Genomic DNA, 16,160 nt, shown 5'->3' on the forward strand with positions numbered 1-16,160 from the left:
CAAACATGCCCTTTTCTGATAGATTTATTTAAATTTTTTTCTACTTTGGTATTTTCTGGCAAGCTCCCACCTGAAACCCATTGCAGATTTTTGCAAAAAATGGTCTTTATTTACCCTAGATGTTTAATTTCCAAGTGAAGTTTCCAACTGTCTCAGCTATTCAAAGGGGAATTTGTACTGATCATGTGCTGTATTAAAATGATATCAGGTGAATAATTTGCTGTGGTGGGAAAAATGCCATTTAAAGATTTTATGGGAGCCTTGGTGGCATAATTTAAAAGATAGGTGCACCCAGCCTGGAGGTTTCTTCTGGGATACAGCTGCGCTAGGCATGGGATAATGATTGGAATCTCAGCTTTCAGATGGTGTTCCAGTTTCCCGTGTATTTTTTTCCCTTCTAATTACTATCTTGTCATGGAAAAGCAGCTCTGAGGAGCTGGGACAGTTGGTTGGTGTTGTCTGCAGAAATGGCCTGGGTGGGCACACTTGCCTGGTGAAAATAAAATCATAATTTTAAACAACTACATTGATCTACACAGCAATATTTAGATTTGCAAATAAAAACTTAGGATGAATACTGTTTTTTTGTTGCTGTTAGCTCTCGTAAGAGGAGGGTTCATGGTTGTGGCTGTGTTTCCTGGTATTGAGAAATATTTTAGGGATGAACATCTTATGTGAAGTTCAGTAGAGTAGTAGAGCACACCAAGGAACTGGTGTCTATCATGAAAGGTAAAAAAGGTTTAACTTTTAGGCTGTTTTCAGATGCAGGAAGAATTACCACAAAGCAATGACAATTGCATGTGGAAACCTTGGTTTTTATCTCCTGTGTGTTTTACCTTTCATCAGGAGGAGGATTGAAGGAAATGGTTTTAAAAATACCACAGGTGGGTGACTGACATGACAGATACATATGTATAAATAAGTTTCTCTGCTTAACACATTCATGTATGCATGTGAGGTGTAACAAAAAAAATGAAAATAATCTATAAATACAGTCAGTTGGGTTTTTTTTTTTTTTTTTTTTTTGAGAAATGCTAGTTTGAGTGACTGGCAAAAAGTTGTTACTACTTTTCTTTGGCTTCTACGTGGTGCCCACATCTGTTATTCCCAGTATCTTCAAACACTGAATGAATGGTTATAAAATTATTTGCATTTCTGCTACTGCTGCAGAGTTGCTCTGCTCTCCATCTGGAGTAAAGAGGTAGTGGAACACGAGGGGTGTGCATTTTGAAGGCAAACCTGTAGTGGGTAGGTGGTGTTGTATGTGCTGACAGTGGTAATTAGAGCGTGGTATTTTGTTTGCTAGCACTGTTTTGAAGGAAAAACAAAACAAAGCCATCCACGTTTAGGTTTGGCTCCTCTTTTAACTTCTCTGCCACCTACCAGAAGTGCACGATATTCACTGCAGTAGGATGGATCACAATAGCTGTGAAATGCTTGGAGTTTGCAGCTGTTCTGAGCAGGAATGAACCTTATTCTTCATGTCAGGGATGCTTTAGCCTGGTATTTAACCAGACGTTTAATAGAAAGTTACTGCGTGGGGTGATGTGCAGTGGGGAGTGTTCCTACAGCTGTGGGAATTCCTGCACCTTAAGATTTCTGCTTTTTGTGGCAGATTTCATGTATATACAACTGATGGGCTGATGCAAAGGGTGTTCCATCACTTAGCGAGGTACTCGATTTTACGGTCTTTTTCCAGACTGTAAAAACACCCCAGGTGTGATGGCCTTGCTGCAGAAATAGTGATGCTGTGCCTGACGTGGTAACCTCAGTGCCTCTCCTGATACAGACAATCCCTTCTCACTGAATGTCTCGCAGTGCTTTGACCAAAACCCATCCATTTCAGTACAGATGAGCTAATTTAGGGAGTTTTTCTATGCTGCATGTTGGCTTCATTAAAACAGTATAGCAAATATTCGTGCTATGTGCTTGTGGGAGTGCCATGAGCGTTGCAGGGTCACTTTGCTGTTTTGTCTCAATGCCTGTTTCTGATGTCCTCATTATCTTGCAGTGCCACTTGAGGATGAGAAATTTTAATCCCTAACTCTTGTCACCCAGGGCTTAACAGGAGGTGGAAAATGTTTTTCAGGGGTTATGTTAGAGCTCGGGAACCCCACATGAAAAAGCAGCACATGTCCTTGAGGAAGTGGAACCACCCAGAGCTGAGGGTGAGATTTTCAAGGACTCAAAAGCATAATATGATTCTTCAAGGTTTGTAGGATGCAGATGTGATTTATTCACTGTTATTTTTGGCAGAAATGTAATGTAGTGTTTGCTGATGTTGTGAAGAGTGCATAAAATCATTTGCATAAATTCTGAACCAACATCACTAAATAACCAAAATTCCAATTTAGACAGCTGTTGTAAAATAGCCTTAAATGGTTCTTGGAATTATTTTTCCACCAAAATTAATATTTTCTCTGATTGTATCCCTGATTTGAGCCATGTCCTTTTCCTGTTAGGAAACAATGGCCTTCACTTCCTGCTCTTTGTTATCAGTATTTTAGTCTTCCCCGCATGCTTTTCCTCTTTATATGAGATGGTAAAAAGGGAAAGGTGGCAAAAACCTGTGAATTTGAAGATTATTTATAGAACATAGTATCAGATAATGTAAATGATAAGGACTGCTGTCCATGATATATCAAGGTACAAAAGACTTGCTGAATTATATATGGTGCCATGGTCACAAGCTAAGGCAAAATTTAGGCAATAATTAAATAACAAATTACTGTTGTTTGCTAATCCAACACAGTCAAATCTGATCAACACACAAGAACGCGTCTTACAGGAAAAGTTCCAAGCTGGAAAAAAAATTCCATTAAGTGTGTGCTTTGAGCAAAGGTCTCTGGTGCTACTTCTTTGAAAGGTGTATTGGTGATTTCACAAAACATTTTTTGATTAAATTGCCCAAATGTACAAAGCCTGGAAAAGCATTGGAATATTTCTGCATCTGCTCTGCAGACTATTAGGTGGCTTTGCTGGCATGGGGTGTCCTCCAGCAGAGCAGACAGCTAGAGCACAGATTGTAAAATAAACAAAAAAAAAAAAAAAAGGGAGACTGATCCGATGTGACTCTTTTAAGACTGTACAGACTGAAGGGCACCTTTGTGCCCTTGATCTAGACATCAGCCAAATTGCTTGCTATCTTGGGACAGAAAAATTAATGCAACCAGAGGAAGAGTGAGGCTGTATGTCCTATCACAGGCTGCATTTTTTTTTTTTTGTGGTGGTGTTTTTTTGTTTTTTTTTTTTAAATAATAAATTATTCAAATGATTATGAAAGGGATTGTTTGTTTACAGGTCTACAAAGGGGTCTTAGAGGCCACCCTTTTCAGCACAGAAGCTGGACAGGAAAAGAGAGAGCCTGGGGCTTTCCAAACGCTGTCAGCTGTGTCGGGCTTTGGGTGAAACCTCACAAAATCCTGGGGAGAGATTTGTGCTGGCTGAGCCAAGCAGGGAAGCATCAGACTCTGTTGTGGAGGCTTATATTAAATTACTGCAGCTGAGAAAATGAACCTTAATTTTCAAGGGTCCAGCACGCAGCAGCCACAGTTCAGGAGATGGGGCAGAAATGTTAATTTATCTGAAAGCTGACATGGAGGATAATTGTTTTAGGAAGCAAGAGGCAGGGAACTAGCTAAAGCATTCTTGTGTGTCTTGGAAATACACCTACCCGAGTAATGTTTTGTGATCTCCTGAATGTAGTATTAGAGAGAAGGGTTTTTTCCCTGTGCCTTGGTCAGAGAAGTCTGTAGATGAAAAATGTGCCTTATATTTTTTATATTTTTACTCCTGTCTGTTGCAGGGATTTGCTTTATTAACCCTGACTATCCTAAAACCAGATTTTACTTTCTTTAAGTAAAGCGGTAGAGGAGGAATTTTTTAGTTAGTCTTAATTAGAGGTTCATGTTTTGAGTTTGAATACTTTTGACAGTTCAGAATAACTAAGGGCATTTGTAGCACTGAAAGAGAGGAAAATGCAGTGGCAGGTTCTTTATCTAAAATTGCACTGGAACACGTTGTTGGAGCTGTGGAGAGGTGACTCCTGTGCTCAAAGGCTGTTTTTATCCTCATGTGCCTGTTCATTATTTCAGGGCGATTGTGTTTGGTCACTGTTGTGTTTCAGGTGTGGATGTGCAACTGCAGTCGGGAGCCAGAAACACGAAGGTGAAGTGTCCCTCAACATAAACTAAGACTTATTTTTTAAATATTTACCCCTCCTGTGCTGTTTCTGTGCCCCGCTCCCCATTTTTTTAAGGCTGTCATTAACTTAACTAGGAAAGCAACAGTTTACATCCTTAACAGGGCATCCTGAGACCTCTGTGGGGCTTCACATCTCTGCTGTGTTTGTAATTCTCGTTTTAAGATCTAAGACTTGTGTCTGCCTGGTTCAGTGCCAAAGCAGTTTTGTGCTGTATTTTACTGAGTACCTGATTGCCCTCTCAGCTCAAGTCCCAGTGGCATTTTTGCACTGGTGTGCCCCTGCTGTGCCCCCATCTCAGCCTGCAGGTTTCTTTTCATTCCTGTGCAAGCATTCTTTAGGAGCTGTAAAGGAGCGCTAGTACTGAAAAGCTGTTTTCCTGGAGTAGACCCCCTGCTTGGCATCAAGCGTCTTGGGTAAGGGTTGAAGTTTTGGGTAGGGTTTTGTTGTTCTGGTTTTTTTTTTTTTTTTTTTTTTCCTCCTAGTCCATAGTGCGAACCAAAAAAAAAAAACCAAAAAAACACAAAAACAACAACCCACAAAATACCAAAAAACAAACTGAAACAAAACCAAACAAAAAAAAATAAAACCCCAAAAACAAAACACAAAAAAACCCCCCAAAACAAAGCAAGCCCCACAAAAACAAACACACAACCCAACAAAAATACCCCCCAAAAAGACAAAAACCCCCACCAAACCCCAAAAAACCCCAAATGAAGAAATGAAGGAGTGAAAGACATCAGCTGATGAGTTTTGAGAGGCTTTTTTTTTTTTTGTGCAAAACTTTTGATGTTAAAAGTACAAGTGACTCCTGTGAAACTCTTTATGCCCTTTTTACTTTCCAAATGTGGTTTGTAGATGTGGTGCTGATTGAGCACAAACCAGTAGATTTTTAAGTGCTGGCTGAGGGTGTGGAGAGAGTGGCTTCTGAATTTTTTTGGTGGAACTGTGTCCTTACTTACCTATTTTCCCCCCTTTTTTAAAACAAATCTACTTGTTTGCTCAGAGCTTGGTGAGGTGTGGGGTTTGTCCTGTGTCCTCTGCTCACTAAAACACTGGCACATGTCACGATAGGGACTGGTGCCTCTTGCCCTGCTTTGGTTTGTCAGATGTGGAATTATCACAAAGCCTGAGCTAAACCTCTGTGGAACCTGTGCCTGTGTATGGAAACAGCTGAAATTGGTGCTCAGTGTGTGTCTTTTCACCTTATCTTCAAACTCAGCCTAATCCATCAGCAGAGTAATTAATGTTCAATGCCAAGTCATGAACATAGCTGCATAAAGAGCTGCAAAATTGAAATTTAGCTGCATTGAAAGTGAATGCCTCAGTTCCTTGCAAATTATTTTTCTGTGAGGGTCAGGCAAAGCAAAATGAATTACAGTTTTTAAATTAATAAATTTAAGCCGTGTGAACTCTTTGTTTTCAGGGAGTTTAGTGTTGCATCTTCTAATAAATAAATAGCAGATGGAAAGGAAAGAAAAACATAATAAAACTTTGGTTAAGTGAAGACTGGGTAATGCAGGAATTTTCTTCAAAGAAAATGCCTGAGGAAACTGTTTAGTAAGATAAAGCAGTTTGGAGCCTAGGCCTATTTTTTATTATTAATTTGACAGGGACGGGAAATTAAAATAATCCATCTCTTTGAAAAGTCCTGGGTGTAGAGGTGGGAGGAGAGAAAGATATGTAAGCCTTCATATTTATACCTGCCCTTGTCCCACTGAAGTGGCAACATTTGGTGAAACTTGTTTTTCCAGGTTACTGGGTTCCATTTTTCAAAACTCCTCAGAAAAATCCTTCGTACAGAATTACATCCATTACATCTATCTGACACTGATTTCTTTGTTTAGTTTGTTTCAGAATGAGTGCTCTTGCCTATGGATCTCTTGTGGATTTGACAGTATTGAATTTATTTGACTTTAAAATTTAAAGAGGAAAAAAGAGTGGGAAAAGAGCAAAAAAAGGAAAGATTTTAGTGGAATCCACTGCTCAGTGATGTTAAGTCAGACATTTAGAGAAACATGTCAGACTGAGTGGAATTGTAATAGGTCTATGTAGGGACTAAAAAGAAAACAAAGGAAATCTGTGCTACAGATTTGTGTTGAATATCCTGATAATATTTAATCCTAAAGAAGGCAGTGTTTTGGAAAACAGATGATACCTCAGCCAGACTACATTGTTATCCAAATATACATCAAAAAGACATATGTATTGGGATATTTTTGGATGGACGGAGGGTGATTAAAACACGCGGCTTTTTTTTTTTCCTCCCCCCCAAAAGATTTCCTCAAGTTTACTGTCCTCAAAAGGATGATACTAAGGTACTGAAAACTGCAGAGATGCTTGTAAAAATATGACTAAGAGACTTGGAATTCCCAAATCTTTGTTCTTACTGACTGTATATGTTGGGCTCAAAGGTTGTGTCTGGCACAAATATCCTTCTGTTTTTTATCTGCAAAACTTACAGCAATTTTAGTGCTGTCTTTTCAGAGAAATTATGTGGAAAATGATATATATTTAGAAGGTGCGTCCTTTTTTTTTAAATTTTTTGAGGAGGAAGTGAATTATTTTCCTTAATAAATAGCCTGTGTTTTTCAAGCAAAGGCACTCTGCCTCCACTGGCTTTGGTAGGACCTTGGAAAGCCAGGGTGTCCTGCTGCCAAGTTAAGAGTTATAAAGTATTTGTTGGGACTTGCATCTTCCAGAAGTAGCAGAGAAAGGGGGTCTGGGTCTCTGAGACATGCCTTGCTGACTTTTCATCCCAGGTCTATCCTCTGGAGGCTGGGCTGGTTGTTGCCTTTGATCTTTGCTCCCTAACACATGCACTTTTTAGTAACTTCACTACTAAAATTAACTTTTTCATCAGGAAACATAACAGATGTGTGACTTATCTTTATTTTTATTTTTTTTGTGGGTTTGTTCAGTTAGTGTAACCTGGCTTTTCCGTGCATGTTGGAAAATGAGGATTTGACTGTTAGTTTCGGGAAGAATTGTTAAAATAAGGGTGAGAAAGAAGGGTCTGCTCCTTTTATAAATCTGTCTGCATACTCCCTTTCTTGCTAGTATATACTAGTATAATTGCCCACTTTGCTGTTTATTTTAATACACTGAAGGCCTTTTTTTCTTTTTATTTTTTTTAACCTTATTACAGCTTAATGTAGCTGGTTGTAAGGGAGCTTGGCAAGGCTGGATGCCTGCAGTGGGTAGTGGGTTAGGCCTGAGACTTCAAGGGGATGAAAGACACCAGGGTGGGCTTTGCCTCCAGGCTACAATTAAGATCAAGGCTTGTTAGTAAGATGCCTACTATAAAGGTTGTTGACTGTCTGCTTCCTTCTGTTTCTCCTCATTTTTCAGCTGCTGACTGCAGTAAATAAGCCTGACAAGGGTTGTTCCTTATCGTGGATTCCCGATCTTCTGTGGCAAATCTTCCATATCCTATTGTCCCATGGAGCTTGACAAGCTCAGAGCTAATTTGGTTTTGGGTTATTTTGTGGGGTTTTTTTTTTTGTTTGTTTTTGTTTTTGTTTTTTTTGGTGGGAGGAGTGGGGGACACACACAATTGCACATAAAGCATGTGCATGTTTCCAATCGTTCTGTGGCTGCCACGAAACAGTAGGAAGGCAGCAGTGCAAATGTGAGCCATGTGAGCATCAACTCTGCAGTTGGGCCCATGATCTCCTGATCAAATGTTGCCATGGAGCACTGAATTTCTTAAATGGCCCACTTACCCCTCTGCACAAACTTAGAAAATCATTCAGTCTCCATATCCAAGTGCTAATTTTTGGTTCTTTTATCTCCAAGATGAAATTGCGTTTATTGGCGGAATTGTAACCCGTGTGCTTTTAATACAGAACAAAGTTAAACAAAAGAGCAACTAAACATTATTTAGGATGCATGTAATACAAAAATGTTTTAGCTCCCTAAATTGCATTAGGGAACAAAGCTCTTTCTAATTTTTTTCTCTTCTTTGACTTTCAGATTTATCTGTAACTTCCACATGAAGGTTATTATTGAATCATTCTTCAGCATCAAACAAGTATTGTGGCCAGGGAAGTGGGAGGACTATTGTGAGATGGGACAGGAAGGATGCTGGGTTGTCTTCATGTTTGTTGGCCCAGTCATGTTCTTCCAAATAGAAATGAAAAAAGAGGAGGTCCCTATTGGATCAGTAGTAGTTCTAAGATTAATGGACTGACAGTTTTTGTCAGGTATTTTAATGTTCTTACTCCTCAAGTATTTGAGTTAATGGAATTTTAAATTAACATGAAAGAATATCAATTTGTATGAAATATATCACTGGAAATATGCATAAATATAGGTATTATCTTATTTCCTTCTGTTAGAAAATGTGGTAATAGCTAGTTTTAATCTTTAAAACCAATCTTGAGCTTTTCTTGAATGTTTAAATCTCCAGTTATCCCCTTATGAGTACATGTAGCATCTCCTGAATAGTACGTCTTCTCTGATTATGAATTTACTATTAACTTTCTTCTGATTATTAGGTTATGATCAGTGGCTTGGGCAGTGTCAGAAGGAACCAAACTGTAGACTTTAATAGCTGTGTGTGGTCTTCTATTCTGCACTCCCTGTGGATAGCTCCCATTTTTCCTCAGCAAGAAAGCACTTAGGTTAATTGCTCCATTTCAAAGACATAGTAGCTCTTTCTGGTCTGTAAGTAGCCTTCCAAGCATAGCTGCTGAGGTTTGGAACACCTGCAACCCAACCAATTTGGGGGAAAAAAAAAAAAAAGGCATTAGTCTGCTTAGAGGGGAGAAAATAAATGAAGTGCTGGAGTTCAGAATATTATCAATGATGCTGTGTTGGAGCAGCCTGAAAGATTTGGCTCTTGGTCTATGCCTGGTGGTATCCAAAACAAGATATAAAATTCTTTGTGGGCCCATTTTAAGAGTGTCTTGTTCATTCAGAGGGCCCTGTGTGCGCTGTTTGTTCCGAGGGCAGAGGCACCAGCCAACAGCTGATTCCTCCTCAGAGGGAAACATTGCCTAATGGCCATCACAGGAGCCAAAGACCAGGGGCACAAAGTGCTAAAGATAAACAGCTCAATCCCTGACTGTTCCAAGGCCTCAATAAAGTCCCTGATTTACACATTTGGGGTGGGACCCCGCTGTCCCCACCTGCAGGCTGGCCCTGGTGTGGAGAGGTGCTGGTGTGTCTGTGAGCCCCCCCGTGTCCCCCAGGGAAGAAACTCTGCCTTTTCTGTGGCCCCAATCCCAAAGATTCTCTGCAGCTTTGCTTTAAGGGCAAGGAAGAAAGAACCCACTGCTCTCTTTTTGTGGAGCTGGTGAATGGGAAGAGCCCACAGGGCTGGATGCTGAAGGGCACTCGAGGGTGCTCCTCTGGTCTGATGGACTCAGAGGGGCTTTTTAGGCTGCCATAATGAGAGGCTGGTTCCAGTCATTTGGGTACCAATAAAAATACAGTCTGATTTTGCGTAATCATATTATTTTTTTCTTTGTTTTAACAAGCTTCACCAACAGCTAGACTGTTAAAATAATGACACTCCAAAAATTCTGGGGCCTGTTTCAACCTTTCTGAGCATTAACAGAGTTATAACCTTTTTACTCTAAAGATGTGAAAGTAACTCCCAGGGTTTCACCACTCCCTTATATTTGTGTCTTTCTTTCATTATGAAATTTTTACCTGGCGGAAGTATTTGATCTCTGAAGGATCACATAAGCTTGACACACTGGAAGCTGATGGGGTGATGAATTTAGTGAGCAGGTGGATGCATTAGGGCAGGTTAGCTATGAGGAGATTGTTTTATTTCACCTCTTGAAATACAGAGCAATACATCTTATTTTGGAAACATGGTGCTGTACATCTCTTATTAAGATTTGCCTTTAGAGTGAATGGAATGCATGCAGTCACCTTACAATGAATTAATAAGGAATATGCCCTCATTTATTGTCTGTATTTTTAATTTCTTTAACTGCTAGTTGTTAAATAAGTAGGGAACTCCTTTGGTGTTTTTGCTGTATTTTTTTGCTGTATTCATGCTTTAACTGTGTGTTTCTGAACACTGCTTTAAACTCTGTGACAGAATTGTATTCTCAGGACATAAAACGGATAAGTGGAAAATGGATTTGGATTTTTAGCTTGTTGTTTTCAAAAGAGCAATAAGGTACAATATTAGTGTTTCAAGTGATGTTGTTGAGTGCTGTGTAGGTCAGACTGATTTTCATGAAGGAGGTTTTTTTCCTCTTCTTGAAGAGAAATATATAATAGGCATTGTATACAGCCATGAGTCCTTGAGCTTTTGCTGATGGGTTGGAACAGTTGAGTGCTTGGAGATGGAATCTGGCTGAGCTCTGCATAGAGAGACAGCTCCTGAACATGGAGTAATAAGTAATATACTCCTTTCAAAAGGCCACTGAGCACTGTGGAGCAAATGAAAGCTGGGAGAAAAAGTATTTTCATTTTGTGCTTTCTTGGAAAATGCTTTTTTTCAGAGATGCACAATAAAATTTGGAAAAGCAGGAAAACTGTATGTTGCACTTGTTTTGAAGTTCAGGGTATTATTTTTGGAAGGGTCTCCTCATTCTGTTGAGGTTGTTTTTACTGCAGGGGTACCAAGAGTGTTGTCTAAACAGAACTTTCATTTTTATCTGTGCTGCATCACTGGAGTGAAATACTGATGTGTTCATGGGAAGCCAGTATCATGGTCTAAAATGATTTTAGTCTCAGGCCTCAGAGATCTTGTTAGTGCATCTTTAAATAAATAAACAGGCTTCTTTCCTGTGCTACTCTTGACCTCACCTTTTGTCACTGAGGACTGACTGACTGACTGACTTCATTCAGTGTCATATTTTATCATTTTATAAATAGAAAATCTAATTCTCTTGCTTTGTTTTCTTTTATAAACAGTCTGGGTTGATATGAAAGCCTCTAGTGCAGGTGCTCTACTTTCTGATAAAAATCACATAAAACCTTCCTGTTGAACTAGAAATATAGAAATAACGTCAGTTATCCTGTGTGCTGTCTGACAGGATTGTCTGCTACTGTTCTACAGTCTTTAATTGAAATATTTTTTAAAACTTTGTCTTTCAGAGGAGGACTTATATGAAAATATTTCACGAGAGACTGTGTTCTTCCATAATTAGCAAGAAGCAAAAGGGAATCTTGTGGGCAAAGGAGAGTACATGCATGTGTGCTTGAGCATGTTTGTGTTTCCTGTCCCGTGCTTGTTAACTGACCCATGACCAGGCAGTTAGTGCCCCACAGATCTTTAAAATGCCTTTTTTTTTTTTCCTGGAGTCACTAATTGCAAAGGCATTGTTCCAGCTGTCCACCCCCAAATATTTAATTCTTTTTGTTCTGGCTTACAGGTGCACAGACACACTGTAGATTTTCTGAAATGGCCAGCTGTTTAGCGATGGGACTATAAAACTTTCTGGTTTTGATTGCCATTGCTATATGCTTTCTGCTTTTGAAGGCTGTGCACTTGTCTGGGCAAGGGAGAGGCATTTTGAAATGTTGTTGGGTGCAGAGTTGAGCAAGGGTCAGGAACAGTTCAGTCAACTGCAGTTTAAAGCTGCTCCTCCTAACCTGAAAATGCCAATTTTTGTGGAAGCCAAGGTAGATAAATCCATATCTAGATTTGTTTCTTAATGCCCAGGAACAAAGAGAGAGCTTCCTTCTGCTCCTGCTCGGAGAAGAGAGTCCCCTCAGGGCCTGAACTGATCCTGGTCATGATTATTTACTGCTGCACTTTAGATGGAAGCCTAGACAGAGTATTTAATCCCTGTCAAGCACCATTGTACTCAGTGCATGTAGTTTAAATGCCTCATCTGGGTTTTTCCTCCTTTTACATGCTATTTTTAGTCTGTCAGTGAACACATAGCCTTTTCTCAGTCACTTCACTTAGGTTGTGTATAACTACATGGGATTCTTGAGAAGGTCTTAGGTCAAGCACAGGTTGCCAAGTTGCTTTGCCATAGAGCAAAAGTATTCACTGTAACATCATATATTTTGTTCTCTGCAGAATGCAGTGCTTAAAATATTTCCTTTGGATTGCTGGCATTTGCTACACCCTCTGCTTTGCTGTGAAGCTTAGTAGCAGCTTTCATGTGGCAGTATTCCAGATGAATATTGATTATTTTGAATTGTGTTAAATTTTCTGTACTTTGGCTAATAGCAGTGAGTTAAAAACAGAGCCGTGGGGAAGAGTGTGTGTGTAGTAATTTCCTATCCCCCCCAGCTTCCTGCCAGCTTCTTAATTTGAGACTATTCAAATATGTTTAATTGTTGGCACTGAAATCTTACTTATTATAATCCAGTTTCCTATTTGCAAGTATCACCAGTTCTCTGACAAACTGAATTTGGGGAGGAAAGTAGAAAAAAATTACCAGCATGCTTGTATTTGTATATTCCCCACACATACAACTCCCAAACTAGTTATGTAAAGCTGTTAAGCACCCCGGTGGTTATTACAAGATTGTTTTGCTTTTTAAACAGGCATTGGGAAGATGGAGAAGATTTTGAACAGAATTCATCCAGTTTCTGATCCAGCAGCAACCTATTTTCTGCAGGTGTCATGGGAAAAGGATTTAGTCACTGGCTTTGGTTTACTTCTTAGCGATTGTCAGTGTGCCTGGACTGGGAAAGGTAATGTAAAGAAAAATAAATTAATTTAAATTATCACTGCTCTTAATTGCTCCTTTTTAAACATTTTCTAAACCATGACCCACAACTTGTATGAAAATTTCATAGAAGTTTTGTCCCCAGTGATGGAGGAGGTGGGGTTCATGATCTTCTGGGACATGGCCAAAGAACTTTGAAATCTGCTGAGATTGTGTGTCAAAGCTAAAATTAATTCATTCAGCACATGGTTATGCAATGTTTTGTTTTTTCTGAAGAATGTATAATTTCTTGGAGGGATGCTGGAGTAACACATCTGTGTCTTCTCCAGATTCCTGAACAAACGTGCACGCGAGTTCCACTTGCAAATTGGAGTCCATGAAGCCTTTTAATTGCAGATGTTTTTTAAATGTTTTCATGGAATTTTAATAGCCAAAGGTAGCTGTATTTCGTACTGAAGTGAATTTTTTGGGAAGGAAAAGGAACAATAAATTATCAGTAGGAAAAATTTAACCTGTGGCATTTTTGTTCCCCCTCTCTGAAACCTCAGTAAGAGGATGGGTCTTTGCATATGTGCATGCTTCTCTCATTCATGGCTAGTGAAAAAAAAGGTTATATTTGTGTGTTCCTTGAGAAATGTCAAATACTGGATCAAAAACCCTTCTCTCAGTAGCAAAAATAGTTCAAAGGGAGGAGAGAATTGTAGGCAAAACCATTTTCTGGATCCTTTGTCTGAATTACAAGAAATATCCATGTAGTTACTTTCTTCCTTCCTTCCTTCCTTCCTTCCTTCTCCCTGTCCAGTAGATGTTTTTTTCTCCTCAGTTGCTACATAAACCAAGCTTTCATATAGGTCTGAGATTAGATAAATGTTATTGGAAATCAACATATAGATTAAATCTGCTCTTCCCTATACCTTTTAATATTCCAAACACTCCCATTAATCAGGGGGCCCTGTACAGAGCAATTCTACTTTGTACTGATTTCCAGTAGTGAAAGGTTTTTCTTTCTTGGCTTGACATTAGAAAAGTCAGGTTATTTTGAAAATAACCTAAAGGGTTATAAACCAATAGTGTTTTTTTTTCTGTTTGAAGGGTCTTCTCGTTCTTAGGCAATTTCAAAATCCACGGTTTAGAATTCACAAAAAATGGTTCTTATTTTTCCAAGTAAAGGCTGTGCCACTATAGCTGGGAGTATATAGCAAAAAAAATAGGCAGACACAGTTCTCATTTTGTCGAGTTTCTGCATCTGGTAGAATGGGGGAATAATGATCTCCCAAAACAGAGGGGCAGTGAAAACAGGATGACCTCACTCCATTAAAAAGGAAAGAAAGAAACTCACAACAGTTCAGCCAAGAGCATTGGGTGCTCATCCAAAGGAGAGTTTTGTTCTGTTCTGTAAGATTTTGATCCCTTTCTAGGAAATTCTTATTGGTAATTTCTAGTCCCTTGAATAATTTCATTGGGGGTTGATGGTCTTGTGCATGAGGCTTTCCTACTGTACTTACTGGTGTTTTCATTCCACAAAACATCAGTTTTGGTCACTTTCTGAAGTTATTACATAATTTCTGAGACTGCTTCCATTTTAAATTCAAATCCTGGAGGGAAGGAAAGCAATGGTCAGAATATTCTTGCTGTGGGAAATCCCTTCTGGGTTTCTCATGCTGTGGATTATTTTCTTTGGCAAGACCTACCAGGAAGAGAGTGAGAGTTGCTGATGGAGTTGTCTTTTATGGGTTTTTGTATGTTTAATGTGATGATGAAATGTGTTAGGAGTCCTGTTTAAAGAGAGGGAAAACAGTGAATGTTGGAGGGGAGGAGAAGCACACAAATATGCAGTGTAGTCTAGTGTGTTACCTTGGTGTTGGGTTAAAGAACTACATCTGTGAGGATTTAAACATATCATATTACCCTAATGATTGATCAGATCTGCTGCTTTTATATCATAAAGGAACATGCAGCATATAAAGGACAAAAAAAAAAAAAAACCAACGAAAACCCCACAGTGCTCTATTGCAGTATTTTAGTGTCTTTTTTTTTTAATGACTTTCTTATTGCTGTTAAAAGTTTATCTTCTTAGTAATGAAATCACTGTTCCAAACAAACACTTTCATTGTAAGTACTTAAGACTTTCTTTTTCTACCCCTATTTGCTCTCACTCATTCTGCAATGGACTCCACATTGCTTTCTGTACTATTTTGGGTGACTTCATGCAGCTAGAATTGTGGATGAGTTGCAGTAAGGAAATAACCCATTTTCAGACAGGGGAAAAAAAGGGGACAGAACTTCTGAAAAACACAGTATTCCTGCTACATTTCCACAGGTAGAAACAGCACACCAATGTATGTTCAAGGGAAGAATAATCTCCTAATATTACATAGAATCACAGAATTACAGAATGTCTTGGGTTGGAAGGGACCTTAAAGGTCATCCAGTCAGTCTGTGTATGTATATACATTTAACTATATATATAACTATATATATATATATATATATATATACACACACTTTAAGGTATATATAGTAAATATAACTATATAAAATATATGTACTACTTCATATCTATAGTAATACATAAAAATGTAGTATTTAATGTATATAAATGTATATTAATATATGTTTTATTTGTAATGTATAATGCCTATATTTGTTCACACACATATAAATATTTATTCCTTGCATGTCTCTTTCTGGTAGTGTCTGAAGCAGACATTTCTAGGGAGGCTGCTGACATAGAAATGGACAGAGAAAAATATGTGGAAGAGCTGAGGAAAGCACTGATAGCTGGAGAAGAGTCAGCTGGCAAATACAACTTTGTGATTTCAAGAGATGAGCAGAATAAGGCCTGCCACTTCTCCTATGAAAGAAACCTGAAAGATGGCTCTGTAAGTAGATACGTGTTTAAATTCATCTGTTCAACTATGAGAATGAAATACATTTTTGTGTTTTATTATGGTCTTTATAATCAGACTTGTCATATACACTCCAGATTGAATGAATGTTGTGAGCTCTTGCATGGGCCAGAGCTAGAGAGAAAGTTGGGTGGTTTGGGATGGAGGCTGCCCTTTTCAGATTGTAGCCTCCCATGCACTTCTGTTTTTCCTTGTTTCTTAATCTTCTCTCTGTACTATTCACTTGAATTAGAAAAAAAATAAATCAGGCAGGATTATTTTCAGGTTATTTCAGATTGTGCTTTGCTGTGTTAAAACTTTTCTGAGGAAGAAGCTAACTTAAGGTCAATCTCCCAGTTTGTACTTCTTTTGTAAATTCTTTTACATGCCTTTTTCCTTGTGCAGTATAGCAAATTTCAGCCCAGTTTGGCTCTTGAGGAGCCAAAAGTTAGGGCATGTAAGTCTGCCAGTCTG

At 38.8% G+C, this 16,160-nt stretch overlaps 1 protein-coding gene across 1 annotated transcript in view; it reads left to right on the forward strand.

Moving 5' to 3' along the window:
- Positions 1-12,677: 12,677 nt before the first annotated feature.
- The window catches only part of XRCC4 (X-ray repair cross complementing 4), a 126,233-nt gene continuing 122,750 nt past the window's right edge, over positions 12,678-16,160 (forward strand). Inside the window, exons 1-2 of the mRNA XM_062513083.1 lie at positions 12,678-12,823; positions 15,493-15,680. Coding sequence (XP_062369067.1) covers positions 12,685-12,823; positions 15,493-15,680 — 327 coding nt within the window. The 5' untranslated portion in view covers positions 12,678-12,684. The remainder of the gene's footprint in view (positions 12,824-15,492; positions 15,681-16,160) is intronic.

This window comes from Cinclus cinclus, chromosome Z (assembly GCF_963662255.1).
Source record: "Cinclus cinclus chromosome Z, bCinCin1.1, whole genome shotgun sequence".
Lineage (NCBI taxonomy): Eukaryota > Metazoa > Chordata > Aves > Passeriformes > Cinclidae > Cinclus > Cinclus cinclus.